The sequence below is a fragment of the Sinocyclocheilus anshuiensis genome, unplaced genomic scaffold (assembly GCF_001515605.1).
Source record: "Sinocyclocheilus anshuiensis isolate Anshui unplaced genomic scaffold, SAMN03320099.WGS_v1.1 scaffold481, whole genome shotgun sequence".
NCBI classification, from domain to species: domain Eukaryota; kingdom Metazoa; phylum Chordata; class Actinopteri; order Cypriniformes; family Cyprinidae; genus Sinocyclocheilus; species Sinocyclocheilus anshuiensis.
This window is the reverse complement of record NW_015539907.1, coordinates 1,368,620-1,394,684: the sequence shown is the minus strand read 5'-3', so window position 1 is coordinate 1,394,684 and position 26,065 is coordinate 1,368,620. Positions and strand designations below refer to the sequence as shown.

The 26,065-nt window shown below is 40.0% G+C and overlaps 2 protein-coding genes across 2 annotated transcripts in view; both read right to left on the bottom strand.

The window, feature by feature from the left end:
* Positions 1–17,848, bottom strand: part of LOC107686332 (zinc finger protein 423-like) — a 52,066-nt gene extending 34,218 nt beyond the window's left edge. The window contains exon 1 of the mRNA XM_016483299.1: positions 16,687–17,848. Coding sequence (XP_016338785.1) covers positions 16,687–16,726 — 40 coding nt within the window. The 5' untranslated portion in view covers positions 16,727–17,848. The remainder of the gene's footprint in view (positions 1–16,686) is intronic.
* Positions 17,849–24,302: 6,454 nt separating this feature from the next.
* LOC107686278 (nuclear receptor coactivator 5) overlaps positions 24,303–26,065 on the bottom strand; it is an 8,991-nt gene continuing 7,228 nt past the window's right edge. The window contains exons 8-10 of the mRNA XM_016483213.1: positions 25,741–25,917; positions 25,153–25,575; positions 24,303–25,021 (exon numbers count right to left, since the gene is read on the bottom strand). Coding sequence (XP_016338699.1) covers positions 24,990–25,021; positions 25,153–25,575; positions 25,741–25,917 — 632 coding nt within the window. The 3' untranslated portion in view covers positions 24,303–24,989. The remainder of the gene's footprint in view (positions 25,022–25,152; positions 25,576–25,740; positions 25,918–26,065) is intronic.

The window sequence follows — 26,065 nt, the reverse complement described above, 5'->3', positions numbered from 1 at the left end:
ATATATATCAGTCTGGCGAGTAAACTAAAAAATTTACTAGCCACTGGCGGTTCAATTGCCAAGGTGTTCATAGAGGGCTGAGTAGAGCTTTAATGGCCGCTATGTGTGGCTTCACATCGCCCACGTTCTCCGGGACGGAGAAAAACACATTATAAATGAAGAGATCCAGCATGCTGTCCATCACTGCCATGTTTCTGGGTTAATGACGCCTTAACGGTCATCCTATACTGACGAACAGTCTCGCCATGAAGGAGAGAGGGAGAGCGGTAGAAGGAGAGGCAGAGTGTCTTTCATTTCCAGATAATTAATAATAGATAAAAGCCTGACTTGTTCTGCATGGCTTAATAGCTTTTAATAGCAGGGAGAATGACGGGAACACGCACGGCTGTGTCTCCAGACGCTGGCCTGCAGACCTCCAGAGACACCGTCATCTTGCTGCAGCACAGAGGGGGGAGGCGTACCTGAGCCAGAGCATGCACACACACACACACACACACACATACACACACACGATCGGAGAGAGGCAAGCACGCTAAAAGAAGCCCATGCACTTACTCAAACACACGCGGGCACAAACACACCCAAGAGAGCCCCGTTCATAGGCCTGCTCTCTGAATGGTGCAATTCACTCCTGCCAACACGCATATAAAAATACATATGCTCTTTCCTGTAAGCACTACACACATCACAGGCAACCACCGAAGATCAATACCCAGACACAGCGGTATGAAGCCATTCAAAAGAGGGGACTCAACTACACGGAAAACGGACACACATACACACAAACGGTGGCTGCAGCACATACACAAATACCTTGAGCTGAAATGTACTGCTCATTCTGTATAGAGTATGATATTAATGTGTGTTTACTACAGCGATAAGCACAATATAGTCCGCTGGACCTCAGCAATGGTTGCAGGTAGTAACACTCATTGCTGCAGAATTACTGCAACATTTCTGCTGCATCAGGTCTGAAAGCCATACAATATTAGAGGCGAGGAGGGGAAAAACTATAAAAATCAATATTTCATAGTATCGATTTTAAATCTAGTGATATTTTACCTCATAATACTTTATTGGCAAATGTCGTATGATGTGTTTTGTACTGCGAGGCATTTGGCAATAGCCAACCTAGTATTGTGAAGCCAAAAATGGACACATTTTTCACATTATTTTCCACATTATTCACATATTTTCACATTATTATTTGGGGGGGGGCTTGGGGAGAGAAAGTAAAAAAGTAACTGAAAAGATGAGACAAACGCAAAGTTAGATTGAGCTAGATATATAGCTAAAACATTAAATAAATCTATAACTGAAATCTATAATCAATACATAAGTTTAAAGTTTAAATTATACTTTATGAATAAGTCTATTATTTAAAATAAATGTATAAATCAAATAACATTTCAAAGTATAAATTAGTGCTGGTAAACGATTAATCGCGATTAATCGCATCCAAAATAAAAGTTTTGTGTACATAATATTTGTGTGTACTGTGTATATTTATTATATAAATATACACATGCAAGTATATATTTAAGAAAAATGTTATGACTATATATTAATTTAAATATATTTACATATAATAGTAATTATGTGAATAAATATATACATGTAACTATTTTCAAAATATATACTGTATGTGTGTCTCTTTATATATACATAATAAATATACACAGTACACACACATTATATAAACAAAAACTTTTATTTTGGATGCGATTAATCATGATTAATCGTTTCCCAGCACTAGTATAAATAAGCCTATAATTTGAAAAAAAAAAATGTATAGGCTCTCTGAAAATTAATGAGAAATGAGTAAAAGAAAAAAAAAAAGTATAGTCTTTCTGAAAATGAATAAGAAACAGAGGCGGACAAAATACTCAACTCCATTACTTGAGTGAAAGTACAGATACTGCTGGTCAAATATTACTCTATTACAAGTAAAAGTTGTAAAGACAGATTTTTACTTGAGTAAAAGTACAGAAGTACTTGCTTTTAAAAGTAAATTTCCTTTTTTATGTCAATGCACTGTTTTATTATTGTTGTATGTACCAGTAATACTCGCAATACTTCTGAAGCAACTTTGTAGTGGAGTGAAAAGTACAATATTTGTCTTTCAAATGTAGTGAAGTTAAAGTCATAAGTTCCCAGAAAACATAATAATACTCAAGTAAGGTAAAGATACTCAAGTACAATACTCAAGTAAATGTACTTAGTTACTGTCCGCCTCTGATAAGAAATGAGTAAAAGATTTTTTGCAAGTTTGAATTGCAATTATAAACTAAACACGAAGAGTCATATTTCCGCATATCAATATACTGCAATATTGTATCGCCAGATCCCTGCTGATTTCCACACCTACAAAATATCACCATCTAAACAACTACTGCCATCCTGACAATGAGAGATGTGGCATAAAAAAAAATATTTACACTCAGGCAGCCATTTGTCACCGACACACCAGCATTGACAGCAGTAGGAGGAGCCCGTTTCCTCAATATGTCTATGTCTCTCTTTCACTCCTTCCCTGTAGCCAGAACTGTTTTGAATGCGGGCCGGATTCTGTGACAGCTCCGCCCCTGAAAACACACACACACTCCAGTTGCAGTGGAATGACAGCAGAGATGGAGTGACAGGGATGAGTATTCCCCGAGCGCAGCACGGAAGCGTGGACAGCGGGAGTTTTGCTGGGCACTTATCGCTCAACTGGGTCACTGTGTCCAATCAGGCTTTGGAGGTCGGCCCGTGAGGGCGGTACAGGCATTTCCTTCTGGACGGGACACAGCTGACAGCCTCGCCCTCAGACCCTCGCAGTCCGAATGCATTGGCTGCCAGCTGTATCTCGCAGGTCAAACATTGGTAGCGCACCATGCCAATCTCTCAGCCTGGGCTTTTCCCACAGGGGCTTCAACTTCAATAGCCTGCCCTCCAAACCTAGGCTGAGGGACGGCGAGGGAAGCTGATTAACCAAATACTTTTATCAGCACTGAAACTGCTCCGCTGCACAAAATGGCCTTAAAAACACAAACCAGCAGCACTGGCCAAAAACGGTAAGGGGGGGGGGGGGAGAAAACCGAGGCTTACATGGCAAAGGGACACAATGAGGACTGACTGGACCCAAACCAAAGGCTCACCACTACATCACTCTAAAAATGCAGAAGAGTCCAGCCTCTTGCTTTTAAAAACACATATGGTGACACTAGGCACATATTTAAATCGACCTAACACAGTTCTACATTTACTGGCTGTTTAAAAACAATTAAAGTTATTTGAAATTAATTCTAACACAATAATATACTGCACTGGAAAAAAATGAATGAATGGTTCAAAAACATATCTACGGCTCGAGATGCTGGAATTTATTTTTTATTTTTTTAATAGCTAAAATAAATGAAAAATATAAAGTACAAATTATTTCGATGTTATGTAGACTGCTTATTTCAGACAGCGCTTTTTGTGTTCATAACACATCCATCATATGACCCTAACCAGTAAATCTAAACAATGAAATCTAGAGGACTAAGGGACAGGAAGTCAACACTGTAAAAGAAGGAAATGGTGTACAGGGAAAAAAGAGAGCAGATACAAGAGTGGGAGGATGGCAAGAGCTCTTGTGTTGTCTTCCTGAGTTTTTGTGCTCTTGGGAGAACTTGGATGGCTCGGGTCAGAAGAGACTCATAGAGTTGTACTTTCTATTTCTCTATGCTTTTTCTTTCTTTGTATCTCCTTCACATACGTTAAGGTGTGCTGCATGTTTGCGAGAATGCTTGAAGTGAGGGTAACTTTGATGTTTTTACAAGAGCCAACTAGAGATCCACAACACCTCTGATGTGACGGAAGATGAAGATGAGACAGACAAACAAATGCCGCACAGAGAAGCGCAAATACAACATGTTCTAGCGTAATCTGACAATATCTATTCAGTCACAGCCTTGAAAGCAAAACATTTATCTTAAAAATGATTTGTGTCATTTTTTGATGTTAAAACACTTTCTCCTATCAGAGTTTAATGAACAGAAATGACTATGGTGGGTTAAAACACTCTCAAAACAATACTATGTTTGAATGACCCTACACAGCAACATTACCTTAACGTATATAATAACCAGTTCAAACTTTCAAACAGAAAGAAAGAAAGAAAGAAAGAAAGAAAGAAAGAAAGGGTCACACACTGGAAAACAGTGTGGCAGAATGGCATGGGAGTGTTTGGGAGACCTGTTTAAAACTAATCTTTACATTTACAATTTTTCACCACAAGTGACCCAGAAATTACACCCTCCACCGTGATGCCAGTCCAAATCATAGCATTTACCAGCAAGAAGACACAAACATAAAAAAAAAAAGACAGTCACACACGTAGACACATTCTTTGTCTCTCACACTCCTCCCTCCTCGCCGCACACATGGCACATTCCTGGCCGTGCGATGCGAGGTTCTGGCTAAAGGCCGTCAGCAGCCGTTTCCTGAGGAAAGCCCTGGGTGCAAGTGTCAACTCTCCTTCTTCCTCTGCATTCCTCTCTCTCTCTCACACACACACAGTGAAAGATGCAGTCAGGGTCTTATCAGTTTACCACAATTCTGCCTTTCAACACAGTGCAGAACACTGAAGTTTATACATTTACCTTGACACTCTTTGACTCTAAACACACTCACTCTCATAAACACACATTCAGAGGCACAAATCTGCTTAGAAACGCACCCAGGCACATTCTCCAACTCAAAGATTCAAGAAAAACGTAAACCACAATGGCATCACATACACACGTTAAGAGCATGGCGGAGCTTCGGTGTTCACTAGAAGAAAACATAGTCAAAGATTAAAGGGGCGCTCAGATCGGATCTGAAATTTGTTTTTCATCTGTCTCACCTGTCAAAGACAAGAGGAAAAATGTTTCCAATATACCTGTGTAGAGAGAGAGAGAGAGAGAGAAGGATCGAGGAAGGCAGAGAGAAGCCGAGTCTGAGCGATATAAAGCGAATGAGGAAAAGAGAGAACATGGAGGGAGAGCAGACGTGATTAAATCCCGTCGGCTGTGTGGGGCTGTCAGCGACTGTGACACGAGGTTCAGATCGCTGCTCGCTAGGGAGAGCACCATAATCACGTTCTTCCCGCCATGATGCCATCAAACGGGGACGGGACGGGTGGGCGGCTGCGATGGGGACGGCAATGGCAAAGCCCGAAACTGCCACACACCTCCCACCTTATCTAAAATCACCTTTTACACTAAGAATGGCCATTAGAATTCGAAAGTAACCACAATGGACTATCATGCAAGCACAATAATTCCATCACTGGACTTTCAAATTTCAAAACATTTTGAAACCAATTAAAATTCAACAACTACATCTAAACAGGCCATAAAGGAATCAAATTTTCAGCTTTGACTGGTTACTGCATTATTTTCAGCAGTTCATCAGACAGCAATTTGTGACCATTTTTGTGCCCGCGGGCCAAATCCTGCACGTCTATCATTTTTATATGACCCTCCTTATTGATTAAATCAAGATAAAATTGCTGTGCTGCCTTATACACAAAAAAGTGCATAAATCAGCAGTTTAGGTGTACATATTTGGTCATGTCTTATACAATCAGATCTGTTTGTGCAAATAACTATGGACTAACAACAGTTTTAGGTTCACGTGCACAATATATATTGTCTGATTTTCTTAAAATCTGAAGGAAAAAAATAAGAAAAGAGAATTAAGAGAAAATTAAGAGAAGAGTCCGCATTCTCAATCCTGAATATCATTAAATCAGTTTTGTGTGGGTTGATACTGTCAAATATTTGGGCTTTAGCAGATCTTGTTTTTCCTCAGTTTCTTAAAAGCTTATAAGAGTTGCCCTTAAAATCTCAAAATATTATATTAATGCTATTAAGGGTGTTCAGCCTTAATTTGCATGTCAAACTTAAAGGAATAGTTGACCCAAATATGAAAATTCTGTCTTTTACTTCAGTCTTTTACTAACCTCATATCGTTCCAAGCCTGCATGACTAACTTTCTTCTAAGAAACACAAAAAGAAGACTTTTTGAAGGAGGAGAAAACATTGGACCCCATTGGACTTCCACTGTATGGACAAAAAAAAAAAACATTTTGTGACCCATCTTTTTATGTGCCACGAAAGAAAGTCATACAGTTTTGGAGTAATATGAGGGTAAATAAATGATGATGACAATTTACTACATTTTAGGGATGTAACGGTATGAAAATTTCTTATCACGATTATAGTGACCAAAATTACCACGTTTATCAGTATTATCACGGTATTGTTAAAATGTGCTGGAGATGTTCAAAAAGTACCGACACATAAATCACTTCACCAAGTTTTATATTTAAAAATCAACAAACAACAAATAAAATGACTTTTTGTTTGCATGATCACTAAAACAATAACATTATCAATGATGTTCGGATTTTAAATGACAACTTGACTGACAACAGTTTATAGCATGTTGAAATATCTAATGTAAATGTTCAAATAAAGCTTTGAAAAAGTTTCATAAAAAGGTAAACTTCACATTTCAGCCTTTAAATAAAGAAAGGATATAAGTAAAAATGATAATTGATTAATAAATGATTATATGTATTTTATCTGCTCCATAAATAATTCTAGATAACTTATCTGAATTGTTTAAATGTGTAGAATCCACATAAGCTTGTTTTTCATCAACCGGCCAAAATTTACAGCAGGGCATGCAAATTCGGTCCGTTTTTGGCCAGACAGAAACTGCACACGGGCTGAATGTAAATATAAGTCTCTGTAAATCCACTCTCTGACACTAGGTGGCACTTATGGAGAAGTTTAATTAGAGCCGTTTCCTGTAACCTCCGTGGACAAAGCAGTATTGCGATTAAGAACACTTCCTTTAGGTATTACAGAGCGAAGATGAAAACAAAATGCCATCGAATCGTTTCTGAAGACAGTCAGAGCCTTCAGAGGTACAATCATATAATTAATTCATTCATATATTCATTTGTATAATTCCCTTAGCACTCTTTTAAAACCTCCCAGCTTTTCCGCCCTGTTTTCACTCAAAACGAAACTACTCTGCGTGCTGTGTGCACGTGAGACTGTTACTTAAAACTGTGCTTTATGCTGGACAGTATTTATTTATCGCGAGTTGCTCAAATCGCGGTAAGCTAATATGGTTTTAATGATAATTAAAAGATGAAACGGTAATACTAACAGTGGGGAATTTTATCATGATTTATCGTCAAACTGGTAATCGTTACATCACTACTACATTTTGGGGTGAAATCCATTAAAGTGCAAATATATTGGGGTCCCATTAAAGTGAAAATATAAAGATAGAACTATTCACAGTTAGATCTTCGGACTTCCTCAAATTAGAAAAAAATTGGAAAATTTGGCCTTTGAAGGAAATATCTGTAGACATTGACTTAGTTCAAGGCTGCATCGCAAAATTGCAAGAATTAGGATGTTTTCACTCATCTAGATGGTGAGCAACTAAACGGAACAGAATACAGAGGTATTGTGATGTGTTTTTACTAAAAAATTTATATTTTAAAGAAGCATTTTAACTTGACATGCCATGTGGGTAAAAAAAAAAAAAACAGCATAACATTTTGCTAAAGACATCCTTCTGACGCATTTGCTCATAGACCAACAATGCACAACAGCGCAGATCCCCGAGTACTCCATTGATTTATCTGTAGAGTACTCAAGGAGACAAAACGACCAAAATGCCTGCTTTACACCCTCTGGCAGGTGGAGGGCCCCGTGCCGAATGCCCCTGACCTAGGAGGAGGACGGCCTCCCTGGATCACAGCGCCTTCGGGACCCTCCAAAAATAGATGGTCCCAGTACACCACCAACAATACCATCAACCGAACAGGAGGGAGAAATAGAACAGGGCTGTTCCACACAAAGACGTAAGAGTACAGCCTGACTGCTCAGGAGACAGAAAGAATGAGAGAGAGAAAAAGAGAGAGAGAGAGTCTTAATTGCCTTATCCTGTAGTACAGGCTGGGGAGTGCTTTTTGACTTCGGCTTCCAATTTCACGCTACAACATTATTTAGTTTGATACAGACTTGATTAGGCATTACAATGTGTCCCTCTCTGAAGGAGCTTTGCGGCCGGCCTGCATCACTAGAGGACAGATTAACTCTGCAATCACGCTCCTTCCGAGACCCTTCTACTGTTTGTTTAGCCCGCCGGAGACCATGCCAGTGCATGTTTGTTTGTGTATGGGGATTTTGTGGGAGGGGTTCTTATTAAATGAACTCTACCCACACTTACAGTGACCCTTATTATGGAACATGACCATAAGATATAGAAAGAAAGTGTGTGTGTCGGGGGGATAACGCTCAGTCCTTGAGCTCAAGGATCTTCCTTTCTAGTATATGAGAATTTTTAAAGAACTCGGTCTCAAGACATAGATAAATACAAGCGGTGCAGGTGAACAATACTTTTAAAAGTAAAGTTACATTATTACTTTTTACTGAGAGTTACTAAACAAATAGATTGAATAATTTCTAATGTAGAACATTCTATGAAATACTATTTATTTAAATTATATAAATAGATAGTATACATTTAGTGCAAATAATGGTCAATTAAATATGTAGAGATTTAATTACACTAGTTACTTATGAAAGGTTAGCGTTAGATTATTAGGCAAAACAAGTAAATTTGAATGAAAATCACTTGTACATTATAAGGAAGGGAGAGTTTTTCATTTGCATTTGTTAGATAATAAATTAAAGGGGTAGTTCACCCAAAAATATTGAAAATTCTGTCATCATTTACTCACCCTAATGTCATTCCAAACCTCTATGAATTTCTTTCTTTTTTTGAACACCAAACAAAATATTTAGAAAAATGCTGGTATCCAAACAGTTGACGTAGCCATTTACTTCCACTGTATGGAAAAAATACTATAACCCTTTTCAACATGCTAATTGTGATTATGTAACGCACTGTTACTTCTGTTACTGTCAATAAAAGAAGTCATAAAATAACACTTAATGAGTGCGACATACTTGGACTAAAGTGTTCCAACCAATTACGGATTGATTACTCCAGTACCAATGTGTAAAGTATTGCGTTTTACACTTTGCCTCAAGATAGTGTGGTGCAAAACCTCTGATATTGGATTTTATCAGAGTTTAATGACCGAGCTGGATCCAGATAGAAGAAAGAGAATCGGACAGCCTGGTCCCCTGTCCATCACTACAGAACAGGTCAAAACTTTACATTTTTAACATCTGTCCATCCAGCCATCCATCTATCCATCCATCCATCAACACTAAGGCCCCCACAGTACACAACCCCCACGCCCCACGATCTCCAATTCTCTTTCTTTCCGCTCCCTCTCTCTGCCTCTCCTGGAGCAAGTCGGGCCCTGTTTGATGGTGACATGAAGCATTTATTAGGCGAGAGAAGCTGAGCAGGAAAGAGAGAATAAAGAAGAATTGGGAGCACAAGTGTGTGGATGGTTAATAATTTCTGCGCACTTCTCTTGGCCCTGGATTTTTTTTTGTTTTGCAGTAGCTGAAAGAGACTCTCTTCCCCATCATCATCCCATTCAACCACAACAACACAGATACACACCTATCAAAGCAGCCCACGGCGTACACACACACACACACACACACACACACACACACACATGTCTGAGCACCGGCAGATGGATGATTAAATACACGCTGTGGCTGTAGCATGGAGAACTTTACCTGGGGACTAAGCCGACAAGATATAACATAAGGTTAACTGATTTGGTTTGGATATGGCGAGTGTTTTGACACAGTTTGGAGTGAATTCCATCTCTCTGGCAGTGCTCTAACACAAACATACACATGTCAGCTTCATTGAAATGCAGATCCGTCGTGTGTGTGCTGGCAGAGAGGTAGATGTGAATTTGCTTCTACACACCTCCATAAATGTGGCCCGAGTCATCACTCTTGACACAACACTCCCAGATAAGCACCATAAAACTCTCACATACTCTAACAAACCATCTAAAACACAGATTTGGGGGGGAAATTACTACTTTTAGAAATAACAAACCTGTGAGAGCCATGGCGCAGTGGGTGGCGCATGTGTTTGCGACACGTAAGAGCCGTTGTGCACTCAGGGACACAGGTTTAAGTCGAAATCATCCAATTTCTCCACTTTCTTGTTACTTTAAACATGTTTTTTGATATGAAGTGCCATTTTTTATTTATATTGTGGCTGTGCCATGCTGTGGGGGAAGTCGTGGCCTAATGGTTAGAGAGTCGGACTGGCAGGGATTGTGGGTGGGGGGAGTGAATGTACAGCGCTCTCTCCCACCTTCAATACCACGACTGAGGTACCCTTGAGCAAGGCACCAAACCCCCAACTGCTCCCCGGGTGTCGCAGCAAAAAAAAAAGATGGCTGCCCACTGCTCCGGGTGTGTTCACGGTGTGTGTGTTCACTGCTGTGTGTGTGCACTTTGGATGGGATAAATGCAGAGCACTAATTCAGAGTATGGGTCACCATACTTCGCCACATGTCACGTCACTTTCACTTTCATATTCCCCCCCCGGGCGGGGGGGGGGGGGGGGGGGGGGGACTTGCTGTTTGACGGGGAATTAGATGAAGAAAAATAAGGAAAACACGTCTGACTCCAGGATCAAGGGCTCGTCTTTCTCTGGAGTCAGGCGGGCTAGAAGAACCGAGGGTCTTTTACAATGGAGGCTAATTCTTTCTAAGCCAAAAAGGCTTCTATGCTAGGTTCCAGACTAGCCTCAGGATAAAGCGAAGAAGCTTCACGCCTTAAAATCAATTTATCAAGGCATTACTAACCCAACTCAGAGACCCATGGTTCGCACACATAATCTGCCCGTGACGAAACAGCAGACTGACAAGCGCCGCTTTGTTATCATTAGCCATGTCTGTATTTTTAAAACTAGTTACTTTAATTGATAAGTGAAGGGTCAGAGTCGTCTTTTATCTTTCTGCCAAATTAATTACGCCTCTTTATTCGCCGACATAATTGTCTAGAAGATCTGAAACTAGGTACAGCCAGACATTCTGACATTGGATGAACTCTGCAAATTACTCAAAAGTTTCGTTTTGAGGAGTCAAACTCCATCTGTGTTTGAAAGGGCAAGGCTACTCAACTCTGTAAGCGTATCTTTGTTTTAGCGGTTTTGTTCTTGCTGCTAGAAAACTTTTTTAGGCCTTGTGAAATCGATAGGTTCAGCTCTGGAGAGAGCCACAAGCGTTCAAGAGATTTCTCAGTGCGTGGGCACATGCATGCACACTCTCACACACACACACAGAGAAACATTTCACCTCCAGCTATACCAGTCCTTCACTGGTCTAGGATGGCTCCCTGAGCGCTCTGCCATGGGAGACCAGATGACCTGGTGAAGGGTCAGAGGGACTCTGGGGGGCACAGCAGGGGTCAAACCAGCACAAGCACTCCTCATTAATGACCTCTGCAGCCCTTCAATCACCACCCCAAAAAGCTGAGACCAAGGCCTGAAGCCTGTCCAGCAGGGAGACAGGCCAATAAATATATGCATCAGCCAGGTGTAGAGAGTGGGCTTAATTGCCCCCTTTCCTTATGTTAATGTACAGCCCAGCGAGACGGGGCAGGGTCGTAGAGCAGCCACCCGGAGAGGAGAAAGAGTAGAGAGAGCGTTAATGCATCTTTGAATACCAGGAACAGTCAATTACACACAGACAAATACATATTGACATAAAAACTTTTGACATAAACTACCATTCAAAAGTTTGAGGTCGGTGAAGTATCTTTTGCTCAAACAAGCAACATTTTATTATGAAAATACAGGGGGGGGAAAAAATGAAACATTCTGAAATATTTTTACACATTAAAACAAATCTATTTTAATATGTTTGAAAATGTAATTTATTCCTGTGATAGCAAAGCTGAATTTTCAGTAGCCATTACTTTAGTCTTCAGTGTCACTGATTTATTCTTCATAAATTATTCTAATATGCTGCTCAAGAAACATTCTTATTATTATCAATATTTAAAAAAAGTTGAGTTGCTTAACATTTCTGTGGAAACTGTGGTACATTTTTGATTAATAGAAAGTTTAAAAAGAACAGCGTTTATCTGAAATAGAAATCTTAACATTATAAATGTCTTTACTGCCATTTTTCCTTTAATGCATCCTTGCTGAATAAAATGTATTTCTTTTCTTTTTTTTATAATCTTACTGACCCCAAACTTTTGAGCAGTAGTAACCCACTCCCCACCTCATAACATCGACAGTCTGACAGGCCCAAATTATAAAACGAGCCTTATGGTATGAAACGTCACTCAAATTCCTATTCTTGGTCACCAAACTTAATTTTCTAAATGTAAAAGAATACTTTTAAGACGTACCGCGACGTGCTTTCTCGACAAAATTCTCCGACGTTCTCGGCGGACTAGGTGAAAATGGCTGCCATGTTTAATCTACATGGGTACGAGCAGCTTTGAGAGACTCTTTCTCTGTGCGTTGTTCCAGCACGTTTTAATCTGCCCTCTGCAGCAGCCCAATCTGGGTTCCAGAGCGCTGCATCTTAGAACGGCCGCAATCCTCCGGGAAGGCCTGACAGGGGAGCCTTGGCTGGCAGGCTTGGTGGGGAAGGAAGAGGGGGGCACAGGGAATGCCAACCACACAAACAGAATTAATAACAGCGGGCGTCAGAGCGACGCCTTCTCTTTAGAAGTGAAGCGTGGCATGGAGCGGGTCCACAGTGAGCACCGGTTCCGGGCTACTGAGCCCAGGCCTTCTGATAAAGCTTGTGGCTAAGCCGGTACAATGGCAGAGCCTACGAATGAGCTCTTACATTAAGACAGATTCTTCCCCACAAAACTAGCAGGCAGGCTGCTGATAAGGAGTTGTCATTGGCAGACACACTGCCCACCGGGGAGAAACCCACATCCAAACCCACCCGCCTTTTCCTCCCATCACAGACCAGATGAATTACGCCATGATCTCCACACCAATAGGGGTCACTGCTTCGAGATATGGAAAGGTATAACGATTTGACTTGAAAAGAAAGTTAAAGAGTGGAAGAAAAGCATGCCTCTTAATATCATGATACCAGTCGCATCAACACCCAAAGAAAGCCATTAAAAAAGACCTCAGCTGCTGTCAAACTGTGCGCAATTACGTTTTTTTCCTGGTTCTGATGAAATACTTTTAGACTTGTTTAACTAATTGTTCATGCTGTGAAGTCAATGAAAACAAAAAAGCAAGAGCATAAAAATCAATTTTGTGGTTCATCTCCCATTATCTCAAAATCACACCCTCTAACAGTCAACACACACACACAAAATAAATACTACACTCTTCTCATAAACAGTCTAGAACTGAAACAAATGCTTTCTCAATTTCAGATTATTATTGTCATTTCTTAAAAAAGCTTGAATTAAAAAAATACAAAAATCACTAAAAGAATGTTTAATTAAACACATAATTAGGAAAACATTTGAAAAAAAAATTTCAGGCACTACAACAGAAAAGTGAATGGAAATATTTACTAAAAATAAATTAAATCTATTATTCTCAATGAACCATTATTTGAAAATGTGCAACAGATGCAATAGAGTGATTAGGTGCACAAAAAATTGAAAACAGCACACCAATCAAAGCACAAAATGAAAAACACAAATGTGGATGCATAAGAACACTGGGGGTTCTCGTTCCCTGATCTCTTCATTTGTGGCTCTGCAGCCCTATGGTAACTCACTTCAGCATTTTACAACAGCCCACTGACCAATGAAACTTCTGCGCCATTGCCAAAAGTCTAGGTGACAATAAAAAAGCCATTTAATGTTAAAAGCAGATGGTTCCAGAAATGGAGGAAAGTAAAAAGATGAGATCTGTACCGCTACATAAACACACACCAAAAAAAGATCAACAACAGCACATTACAGCTTCATTGCCTCTTTTCTTACCCTCTAACATGTAACACAGCTCCCCAAGAAAAAAACTAATATCACTGAAATCATACAACAGAAAATCTCAGCAGTGTTCTTTAAAGACAGAAAAATCCACAACTTCAAACCTCACTTCAGAAATCTACAAAATTACTAGAAAATTACATTTTACTTTATTTGTTATCTAGATGTCCCTGCAAAAACAACTCGCTGTTGTCATGTATCTATGTATGAAAATCCCTTGCTTCCCACAGTCCCTCAGTTGTTGAAATGCACAACTGAAAATTTACATTCAAAACGGCGAATAATTACCCAATTCCCTATCGAAACACTTGCTAAAGGATAACGTATTCTGCAGGAAGAGCTAAATGCATTCGACATTTCAACACATGAACCAGGTACAAACCCATCCACATACCCACGTACCCAAAAAGACCCTCGTGTCAGTGGGCAGAGGGGGGAATAATGCCAATAGATTTCATTCTCAGCGAGCTTCAGATTAGCATTACTCGAATGTTTTCTCCCTTTCGTAGAATAAAATGTCCAATTTGATTCGACTGACTGTAAACAACACTGAGAAAAACTGAAATAAGTGCCCTCACTGTCTCCCTTCCTGTCGTGTGCATTCATCCCCCTCTTAATGTCCTGCAAATTAAGGGGATTTATTAATGTGTAATTAAGTAATAATCATCGCTACATAATGCATGAAACACTCATGGGGACGGTGGAGATATGAAACAGGAATGCCACAGCCTAACTCAGTGCATAGACACACATTAAAAGGGGATTAATTGAGAGAAATAATATTTTGATAAGCGCAGCTCCCTCTCCCCCTCTGACGAACGCTCGCTGTCTTTTTCCTCTCGAAATAATCTCTCTCTCGCTCTTGTGCGCGCGAATAACACTGGCAATCACAGTTTCTAATGTAATGTGATGTGAGAGCATGACTTCCGTTACTGGAAAATAATCCCTGGTCTAACGTGACAATGGGCAACGCTTTTTTGAGGAACCCCCCTCTCTATGTGCCTGCATATGTTTTCTACAGCCACAACACCTGCAGATTTTAAGATATCAAAGCAGAAATTAATGACAAACAAGCTTAACCTCTGGAAGAGCGAGCCAATACACTAGACACCGGGACAGAAAAAAAAAAACATGAATGATTTTGTGCATACCACTCATATTGTTGGTGCCGTTCTAATCTCCGAGCATAGCAATCAAAGCTAAAGGTGCTGGGCTGAGATAGGGACAGAGCGAGCCTTGCTTACATGTTTAATTGGCCTCTGATTGACGTGCATCGCTGAGTCAGTACAATCACTGTTTACCCCCCAAACCTCTGTGCTGCAGCAGGCTAATGCATACTCGATAGAAAACTGCAATAGTATTTGTTGCAATACAACAAAACGTTTCATTTGCAGTTGCCTTGAAAAAAACAGAACAAGCTAAAAACATTATTAGTTAATGATTGGGGAGAAAAAAGATGATGCATATTTATTTGCATAATATTTCACTTCATGCATGTAAAAAATAAAAGCTGGTCAAAATAAAAAAAATATTATGTTATTGATTACAGGGTCAAAAAGACTGCTCTCTCTCATCTCTATCTCTCCTAAACAACTCAACGCCATTGTTTAGGACTGATCTGCACTCAGCAGTCTCTGTCAATGTTAAATATCTGTGACAATAACAGATACTTAACACGCTGTATTTCCAGTTCAACCGACATGAATATTATCCTCTTACACTCTATGTAAACTTACAACCATTTTCTTCTCTCTTGATGAACCTCTGCAGATTGCGGCTGTTAATTAAAACAAAAAACTGGTTATTATTTGGGGGAAGGGGTACTAATATGGGCCACATGGTCACCCGAAAGCCCATCTGGTTTCTATTGGGGTGAGGGTGCCAAGTGATATCTCGACCGGCAGCACAATATCTGCCGTACATTGCTGATGGACAAGACAAAATAGCAGAAGGCCTTAGTGCTCCTAAATTCACCTGCCTGTGAGTGTTGAGTCTTGTAGGAGGGGCGTGAATGAGATGAGACTGTGTGTGACTGATTCTGCCATGTCAAAGTCACAACCGGGAATAAATTCAAGACAATAAACAGCAAAGGACACCAAACTGAGATCTATAGAGAATCAAATTCCATTCACAATACTACTACAGACTGAGAGGGGGGTTTCTAAATTGAGTTGAAAAAACATCTCAGAATATTTAGGATTTCCACAAAGAGGACAAAATGGAAATACACTTATTTCAAGGTCTATTTTATGAGCAGTAGCAGTATTATTGATTAAAAATATATATATATTATTTTTACATTTAAAAAATTAAACAAACAAAAAAGTTAACATTTAATAATTTAACAAAACATGTATATAATAATACTTAGGAGTATAAAGTAATGTTTATTTACAAAAATAAATATAAATTAATAAAATTGCTTAAATACCATTTAAAATACTAATAATATGAATAAATAACCTAAAATAAACTCAAGCACCATTTCTAATCGTCCAGGTACAGCACCTTCCCTGTAAGAGATAACTTGTACTGCCAAACACAAGACCTGGTGGCACCTGGCATCAAAATGCAAGTGTTTCGTTTCTTAATTATCTTTCAATGTCAAAACGCCTCCTTAAAGTCTCTGAACATAATGTCACTACTGAAAGCAAACACATTAAATCGATAAATTTCACAATCCCCGCCACTTTTACCCATGAAATCTCATTGGTCATGTGAGTTGTTCCCTGTCGTATACCAACATAAAACGCTTAACGCTTACCTTTAACGGAGCGCGGTTTGGCCTGCTTGCGTCTAGACATCTCCGTGTTAACAACAATATTTTACTTTCTTTAACGGGTATCTTGTCCTCTCCGAGAAATATTGACAGGTCACGCGCTGATACTTGGGAGATTTCTTCACTTTGCCTGTTGCAATGCGGCAACTTCAGTCTCGCTAGTCCAGAAGCGTTCAAAGGAAGAGAGAGTAGGCCTACGGCAATGGAAACTGATATTCCAATGATTGAACTTCTCCAACCTGTAGATTTAACGAATAACTTGCGGCTTTTCCCGTGCTCGAGAAGCGAACGCTCTTTTGTTCCTCCGTAACGGCGGACCGGGCACGCGCGCTCAGAGTTTGAAGAAGCGGAGCGTGCCCAAATTACACCTGATCAGTGGCGAGAGGCGACAATACTTGCCGATAATGTGCAAAAGCCACTTCGACGGTGTTTCGGAATTGATTCGCAATGTTTTTCCTCCTTTTTGCAGTTGTCGCAACTGTCTCTTTTCGTTGTGATCCCGCCGAACCGCCCTCCTTCGCTGTTATTTTTCCGAAGGTGCCACTCTCAATGGCATTTTACGCAGCATTTTCACCTGAGCGGATTTTTCTTCTTCTTCTTCTTTATCGTACTAAAAGCCGTAAATATTTCTAGTCGCTAGCCTCTCTCTCCCTTTTTCTTTGTCCTGACTCTGGTCTTCCCTCCGCCTCCCGATCCGACTGCTGGCGGGGCTGCAGCGCAGACACACATAATAAAGCCAGGCTTGGCTGGAAATGTAGCCGTGTCCCAGCAGGAGGATGTGAGAGTAGGGTCCCGGCGGGGGAGCGCTCTGATCCCGCAGGGAGCTCCGCACAGCCTGGGTTGAGCAGACAGAGAGAGCCAACAGCACCAAACCATGGTCAGCCATGGAAACTACAGCTTAACTTGGAGCACGGATCGGGGCCAAAACACGGAGCTTCGAGGAAACTCTGCAGCGTGCAAGAAAAAAGACGGACTGGATTCGCTTTTTGCGCTCCTTGTACTGGTGCCATCGTCTCGGGTTCACTCCAGCGTTTAACTGACGATTGGATACGATGACATTTTGACTATTTGGGGAGTTTGTTTTGAACATTTATCATTTCTACGTCGCCTTTGCAACACGTTTATCTGCGTTTAAACGAATAAGATTGACGGGATAGTTCAGCTCAGCCAAAAATAAAAACAGTGTCATCATTTAACGTTGTTCCAAACCGGTTTGACTTTCTTTCTTCCTTCTGCTCAACACAAAAGGTGTTAGGCTGTATGTTAAGGTCTGACAGCCTCAGTCACCATTAACTTTCGTTGCATCTCTTTTTCCCCCCATACAATGAAAGTGAATGGTGACTGAGAAAAAGAAAGTTTTACAAAAACAACAACAGGGTGAGTAAACAGATCAGATTTGTAATGGAGTTAAAAAAAAAAAAGTGTTTAGCCTTTGCAACATCAAGTGCGTGCATTTTATTTTTGAAAAACATCTGCATATGCAAATAATGTTTTATATTATCAGATGTGTTGTTTTATTTTCATTGGTATTATGGGATATGTTTTAATTAACTTTTAACCCCTTTTCCTAGGATCCTTGTTGCATTCTTTTTGGCAGGATTAGGCCTTTTCGACAGTATTTTTAGTCCCCACAGCGTCTGTCTGGCGTCTGCGTGTACTGCCGAAGCGCAGTCGCAGAATGTGCAAATTTGTGCAAAAATCAACCTAAGAAATGGTCAAAATCACACGCAGCGCGCCGGAGCTGCTCAACCGTTGTCATGGATAACATGGTGGGCACCCTGTCTCGGTCAGTGGTATATCCTGCAGATTGAGCCAGGCACCCCGCGGAGCCACAGAGCGGCCTTTAAAATTGACCCCCTGCGGTGGACCGGGGCCCCTCTTGTCTCGTCTGAGCGCACGCCTGGAGACTGCATTTAAATTGGCTTCTGGTGTCCCAGAGAGAGGCCGCTGGCACGAAGGAGCGAAAGCTCACCGCAGTGGTCCCTTTGGATAAATTCAAAGGAGGAAAATAGCTCACATTACAAGCTCCTTAAGGGTCAAGGACAGCCGAGACATGAATGGTTTGAAAGAGTGGCATTGTGAAATCACATAGCATGCGATTACACCCTCTGTCATCTTTTTACGGATTTGCATTTTTCTTGTGCCACAATGAACAGTTCAGAATAAGACTTACAAGACATGAGGATGAAATTAATTAAGACACTGGAGAAAAAGAGGTGTGAACTGCAAATGCGGTGGTCCTGTTTGGAATAGACGCCGTTGCTATTTTAGGACGATTTTAATGAGTGGCAAATCATTTTTTGAGCTTGGATGACTGCATGCGATTTGAAAATTTTGAATGTTTAGAAGAGGAAGCAAATCTCTCATTGGACATTATAAGGACGGAGGCATTTGCAACACTTCATTTCACTGCTAACTGAATTGAAATGGCCTCCGTATTGGCTAGTATTTTCCTTCATGCAGCAGGGACGGTGGTAGATTGATGCCCTTACATTATTCATGCGACGATTATTCATAATTTAGCAATAGCTCAACAGCGTTTTGTCCTTTCTCTCATCCGTCTCCTTTCTCACCGTACCTAGGTATGCTGCTATTCTTATGCGACTATCATCCATTGGACAGTGTGGACCCAGAAAGCACCCTTAAACACTCCCCCATTGTACTGTCACAAGCCTGGAGAGTTCATGTTATATTTATGTTGCCTACAGTGTATTCTCTCTGTTCTGTTCTGTTCAGCTGAACTCACGCCAACTCCTCCAGGTCCCCCCTCCACAGACAATGTTACATCTCATTGGTTTTGCCCTAGATAGGCTATTTTTGTATGAAATAATTAGACATAACTGATTTAAATACTGCAAAGCCAACACTCTTTTGTCTCGTTAACAAAGTACAGGAGAGGCGCACGCTCACGGTGTCACTTCTGTCAATCCGTACAAGGAGGTTGAAAATACAAATGCTTTTGTAGCTAATGGATCTGAAGCAGAGCCCAAAAAAATGTGTCATTTTATTAGCTTCCTTCGATTCGGGTTTTACTTTCGGGACCGAGCTGCGGTGACCTGACCTGATAGAATCTATTATGAAAGCAAAAAATGTCAGGAAAGCATTGCCAGAAGCTTTTAATTGTCTCAACGTGTACATCAGCAAAATATAGGATTGCTAAAATATGCTGCCTAATTGTCCATATAAGGACAGCGCGGCACTTAAAACAGCACGTTTTGTTTGTTACAGTGACCCCGGACCCAGACAGCCGTGCTGATGCCGAGTGCACATGGGCACACGACTGAGAGGTGGAGAGCAGAAACTCAGATTGGGGCTGACCGCTCGGCTGCACTTTAATGTACCCTCTACTTCATCAGTCCTGATTAGCTACCATAAAAATCCAGATTGAACATTACATTTTTACTGCTGATTGTCTTCCAAACACTCTCAGGTGTTGGCGTGTTAAATGCCAGGGTGTGCATCTGTCCTCGCATCCCATTAGCTTGCTGCAGTGAGACGTCTGACTTGAAAAAGGGGGACCCTCTTCAGAAACGAAAGCAATGCAGAACAAATTTCAGGCTTTTAGGCTTAACGTGTCTTGTGCCAAAACCTCAATAACAAGCCCCCCTCCAGCCCCCGTTTCCCTGGCTCTTGCCCCAGACTTACACAAAGAAACACCAGCTTTATGGACTTAGGGCATTAAAGCATAAAAAACAGCGGACGGAGAACAGGTTCGGAACACATGGCGGCAAACGCGGGGCCCGATCATGTCAGATCGCACAGGCTATATGCTTTAACGCTCCAATTCTTAGGTACACGGCCGTGTTTTCAAAAGGGCACATGAAAGGGCTTAGCGAGAGAGAGAGATGAGCAACGGCGGCAGGGAGGCCGGCGCTCCAGCAAAAACACTTTTCTGATGAGCTGCAACAATGCACTCACTCCCACGACATCAGCTCTCTGTTGGGAGTCTCCTCCTAATTTCCTCCATCCATAATAAAAAGAGCTACATTAAACAGTGCCATTAGTGCCAGCAATTTGTTTTATTCTCCACAGAAAGAGAAATGTTATCTGTGGCGGACAAACTTAACCCAATTAAAGCTCATTGTGTATGGGGGCCTTGCTGGGTCTTCAGCTGATGCCTAGGAACGAGGGCAGAGGAAGCCAACTTTGGGGAGGGAGAGGCGAAAAAAGAGAACGGTTGGAACACGTCTGGAGAATTAGGGAATGTAGGAGAGAGACAAATGTGCTTTCAGGAAAAAAGACGGGAAGAGAAATTATGTTTTCGTACGCTTTCCCCCACATCAAATCCCTCCCAAGATGGTTTGATAGAGGAATACTGCGCAAAATGTACACTCAAAACAAAAACGCACAGATAATTCGGCACTTAAACAAATAGCCGAAGGATTAGAGTGAAGGTAAAACCTTTCCATCAAATTAAAAAAAGGGAGGAACTGCGTACAAAGCCACACGTTCTGAGACTCTCGCTCATACCCTCACATTTTTGCTGTTAATTGTTGTGATAACACCTCTCGATTACAGGGGTTTAATTATCAACATGTTTGGCTGTTAGACCGAGTACCTGGCACAGATCCTGGTGAAGGGCTCAAGGTTTCTAATGAAGATCTCACTCACAGCAGCATACAGGAGCTCAGTGTGGTGCTGTCCTAACAAAGAAGCACATCGCGTTTAAAGACGACCTGGGTATCTGTGAATTCTAACACAATAATGCCAAGAATATTCATAGTGATACATTTTGATTGATATCCAGTTGTGCTGGAATGGCAAGTGTGTGTCTCTGTGGGGAAAAAAGTGATTCTGTGTGATTGCAGAATTGTAACAGTAACTGAATCACATGTCGTGGGACACAAATGAGGCATGCTTTTGCTTCCATAACAGCGAAAGCTGGTTTCACTCCGTTTGACTGGTAATCCTTCCGTCTCCTATTGCATTTATCAGCTTTAGTGGAGCCGTTTTTTGCTCACTTACCCAAAAAAGGCCCAATCAACACCTCCCAGCTGGTGAAATTAAGCAGAACCGGGCCTCCATTACTTTGAAACGTGATGGATACTTCACAGCTGCGGTCGAGTGTCTGTGATCAGAGAGTGGAGAGACAAACAGCTGTAAAACATGCCCTACTAAAGACATACACACATTTGTTGACAGTGTTTGCCATTAGGATTTACATGCAGTGTATACTGTATACACACATGACTGTGCAGATTCATCCACAACTAGTTTTGTTCTCACGCAAGGCCTAAGAAACATTTATGTGAAATCTTAGCAATTTGAAGGAGACTGAGGACAAGATGCAGTCCATCTATTTTGTGAGAGTTGCTTTGAAAAGTGACAATAAAACGTTGTGTGATATTAAAATATACCTTTTAAAACAAGGGCATTCATTCTCTTGATTTTTTTTTTTCTCACTTGAGCAGCATTTACTGTTCTAGCGTGATTTATGCCTTTAAATTATCAAGTCTTATTTCTATATTTGGTTTGTAATTTACATTTATCTATATTTGTCCTCAAACACAAACATTATGTCGTCTGAAAGCAATATTATCTTTCCCAAATTGGAGGATGTGCGCAATCTAACACTTCACAAATACAGATTCCTATTATTATGAAATTGCACTAGGAACAGTAGCAAGCCTTCGATTTATCTCCCAATGGTTAATTTGCGTGAGAAAATTATATTTACTGTTATTGAGGGGAAATACATTCACGCTAGCAATGTGTTCCAGAGAACGAAAACAATTTGTAGGGTTCATTCTGTATTTAAATCGTATTAAATGCCGCATTTCAGTGTTTTCTCTTTTCAAATGAAACATTCAAATAAAATATAACCAAATTTAATCTGAGAAGAAAATGTCTGTAATAGAAAAGCAATGGATGTTTAGAGGTTTGATAAGCAGAAGGACCATAAATGAAACATTGAACTGCTATGTTGAACGTATGTTCCGTAGGTCTTCAGCGCTATCTAGTGGTTAAAATGAGCTCACACTCAGATTAGCGTCGTGTCTCGTAGATTATATAGTGTTTAATTTTTACCTCTGTGGTGATTAAACAGTCTAACATATTGCAAAAACACAAAATGTTAAACATTTATATTTAATTGTAACATTATCAAGACCTCCCCTTATTTAAAATGACAGTTCATCTAGAAATGAAAATTCTGTCATTATACTCACCCTCGTGTTTCTAAATGGTATTTCTTGCTTTCTTAGGCGAAGCACACAAGGAAGTTAGCCAAAAATTCATTTTCCATTCAATAAAGTAAATGGTGACTCAGACTTTCTGATTTATTTCTAGAATTTACTTTTTTTTTTCTTTTTTTTTTTTACAACGGTTACGTAATTGGTTTTTACACAGCATTGTACGGTTTCTAAAAGACGTAAAATATTTCTATACAAAAAAAAACTTATTTTTCCTCTGTCTGTTTATGTTGACTAAGCAAGCCGATTTCCGCTCCATAAGAACAAAAATCATGGTTTGGTAAATTAGAATTCTGGGGTAATAATAATAATAATGGCATAAATAATTATAAATTTAAACGAAAAATCGTAATTATCATGTAAAGTGTCAAAAAAAAATGTTTTTGCCTTCTTATGTGGCAGAAATGGACTTCCATAGTTTACCTACATTTCTGGCACCGTTTAGATTTATAAAGTTACTTATTTTTCCAAACCAAATTACTCCATTCTCATGTTATGTCTCGTAGATTGTGATGTTGGGATCAAGAGGAGTCTCTCGTTTCCATCCACCAAATGTTAAAAGGAGTTCATATAAGCAGTTAGTTACATGTCCCCTTAGTTAAATCACCCATACTAAGAAACTCATAAGCATTGTGATGAATTTTTCAACCTCACTATAATACTGAGGAACAATCAGATTGTTTTAATGCTGTACTTAAGTCACACACCTGTTTCTGTGTCTGGTTTGTAATATCAAAGGAATAATTCACCTAATACCTGTTTCTTATATACTCACCCACTTTCTTCAGTGGACACAAAAGGTTAATTTTTGCATAATATCTTGGCTATTCAAACTCTGAATAAAACTCTGATAAATGAATTTATCATAAATGTCTGTATGACTTCTGCACTAAAGCCATGTTTTCTGAAGATTTCTGAAGCCATAGGGTGCATATAAGAAAAATTGTGATGTCCGTTTTTAGAATGACTAATTATTTTGAGTCAGATCTTTTCAATTAATCAATTGATCCAGTTCACAAAACTGGTCTGAAAGATTTGTTTCTGTATTTGTAGTACCAAAATCTATGTTTGGTACTAATCAATCTTATGATCTATGAAACCTCAACCCTATTGTCAAGCATGGTGGTGGCAGCATCTTGCTCTGGTGTTTCTTTCCTGGCAAAGAGAAACAAAAAACTTGTTGCCATCAAGGGCAACACAGATGGAGCCAAAATCCACGAAGGGTGCCAGTATCAGCCAGCCAGACAGCAACCCCTTTGTTCAGGTACAACGTTCCAAAGAATAAAGACTTGAATCCAATCAAAAATTTGTGGCATGACCTGAAAATTGTAGTCAGATGGCACAATCCAATTTGAATTTATAGCAAATTTGCATTCAGAAACATGGAATTATACACAGAATTTTGTGTCCAGTCAAAAAAAAAAAACATTGATGGGTGGTGTCTATCTGGAAAAGTTATTAAGCTATTAAGGGTATGCCTTCAGTGTATAAGGGAGAACAGTTTTCAAGTTTAGGGGCTGGATTCACACTTTAGAAATGTAAAAATCTAAATAAAAATAAAAAAAATCCAAAATTCGAAAAATAAAAACAAAAAACATGAAGGGGAAAAAGAGAGAGAGAGAGAGCATTTTTAATAAGTGAACTGCATGTCAAAACATTATGCACTTTATTTATCTTTTTTTTTTTTAAATTAGAAAAAATAAAAATCTCTGGCTCCTGGAGATCAAGAACCTTCTACAATCTACCAAAATTCAGAATAGTCTCATATTATTGCCTCACACCAAAAACTGTATTTGGAATATATTCAATCGTTGTACGGAGAACAGTGATATTTAAAGACATCTCTCACAGATTTATGCCACTGAAAATTTTCATATTTATTCTAAAAATTAGCTTACACCTGTGGAAATAAAGAGAACACAACTGAGGCTTTTTTCCATACCAGTACATCTTTAAACATCTCATAGGATCCTGAAAGAAAACACAGAAGTCAAATTCCTAAAAAATATAAACCATAAAACTGCCTAAGTCCAAAATGTTAACAACTGTCCCAAGTGGCAATACTGGCCTATGATTTAATCAGGTGTCCTGAGAGAATCAAGGGAGCAGGCGTCGTGGTGGGCGAGGACCTGAACATGGACAAAAAAAAAAGGTTCAACAAGAACCAAAAAAATAAATAAATAAATTAGTGACAGATCCTTCCATACCAATAGTTCTCTAAATAGCCATCATAACAAGAACTTCATGAGAAGATGCTGACCTGTTGGGGCTCCCATATGAAGGCTCCTGAGTGAAGGTGGTGGTGCTCTAGGACCCCGGGGTCCATTCTGTGGAGGTGGTCCACACATCAATGGTGGCCCGCGTGATGAATGAGACCCCGGATGCTGCAACAGTCCTCTAGAGGACGGGAAACCAAGAGGTGTTTCAAGCAGAGGGGCACGGTCAAGAAGAGGGGCGCGGGTGGAGGATGGCCCATGTGTAGGTGCTAGGCCTAGAAGAGGTTGTGGCTTGTCAAGACTATGAGGGGCTGCTGGCCCTCTAGATGGGGGACTAAATGAAGAACTGTGTGAGACTGAAGAGACCCGAGAGGGTAAAAGACTATGGGGGGCAGCTGATCTGTGGGAAGGTGGCTTTAGATTTTGCATTGAAAGCAAAGGAGGTGGTTTCGTCTTGGGATATGAGCCTGGAAACACAGGGAATACTGCATTTAAATGTATTAATGAGCATCATAAACAGGTTAAAAAATGAATTATTAAATAATTTTTTCTTAAAGTAAAAAATTTATACCCCAAGTATATACATATGTATATATATTTTTTGTATTTTATCCTGTGCCCCAAAAACAAACCTTGCAATCCCCTGTGATGGCCTGGGGGTATATCTCCAGACCCTGAGGGTGGGTTTGCCTGCTCTCTTGGTGGTGGTGGTCCAGATCCAGCAGGCAGAAGTGGTGGGGGTTTTCCTAACCCTGGAGGCAGGCTGTTTATTACAGGAGCAACATTACTGCCCACCTCTGCGGAAGTTACTGGAGAGGAAAGGAACAGAGTGATAGTAAAAATATAATGTTATAATGTTTAGAAACATATTATAAAATCTGTATAATTTAAAATATAACTTACATTTTAATTCTATATGCTTATTATATATAAATAAAAAGTAAGTTACATTATACC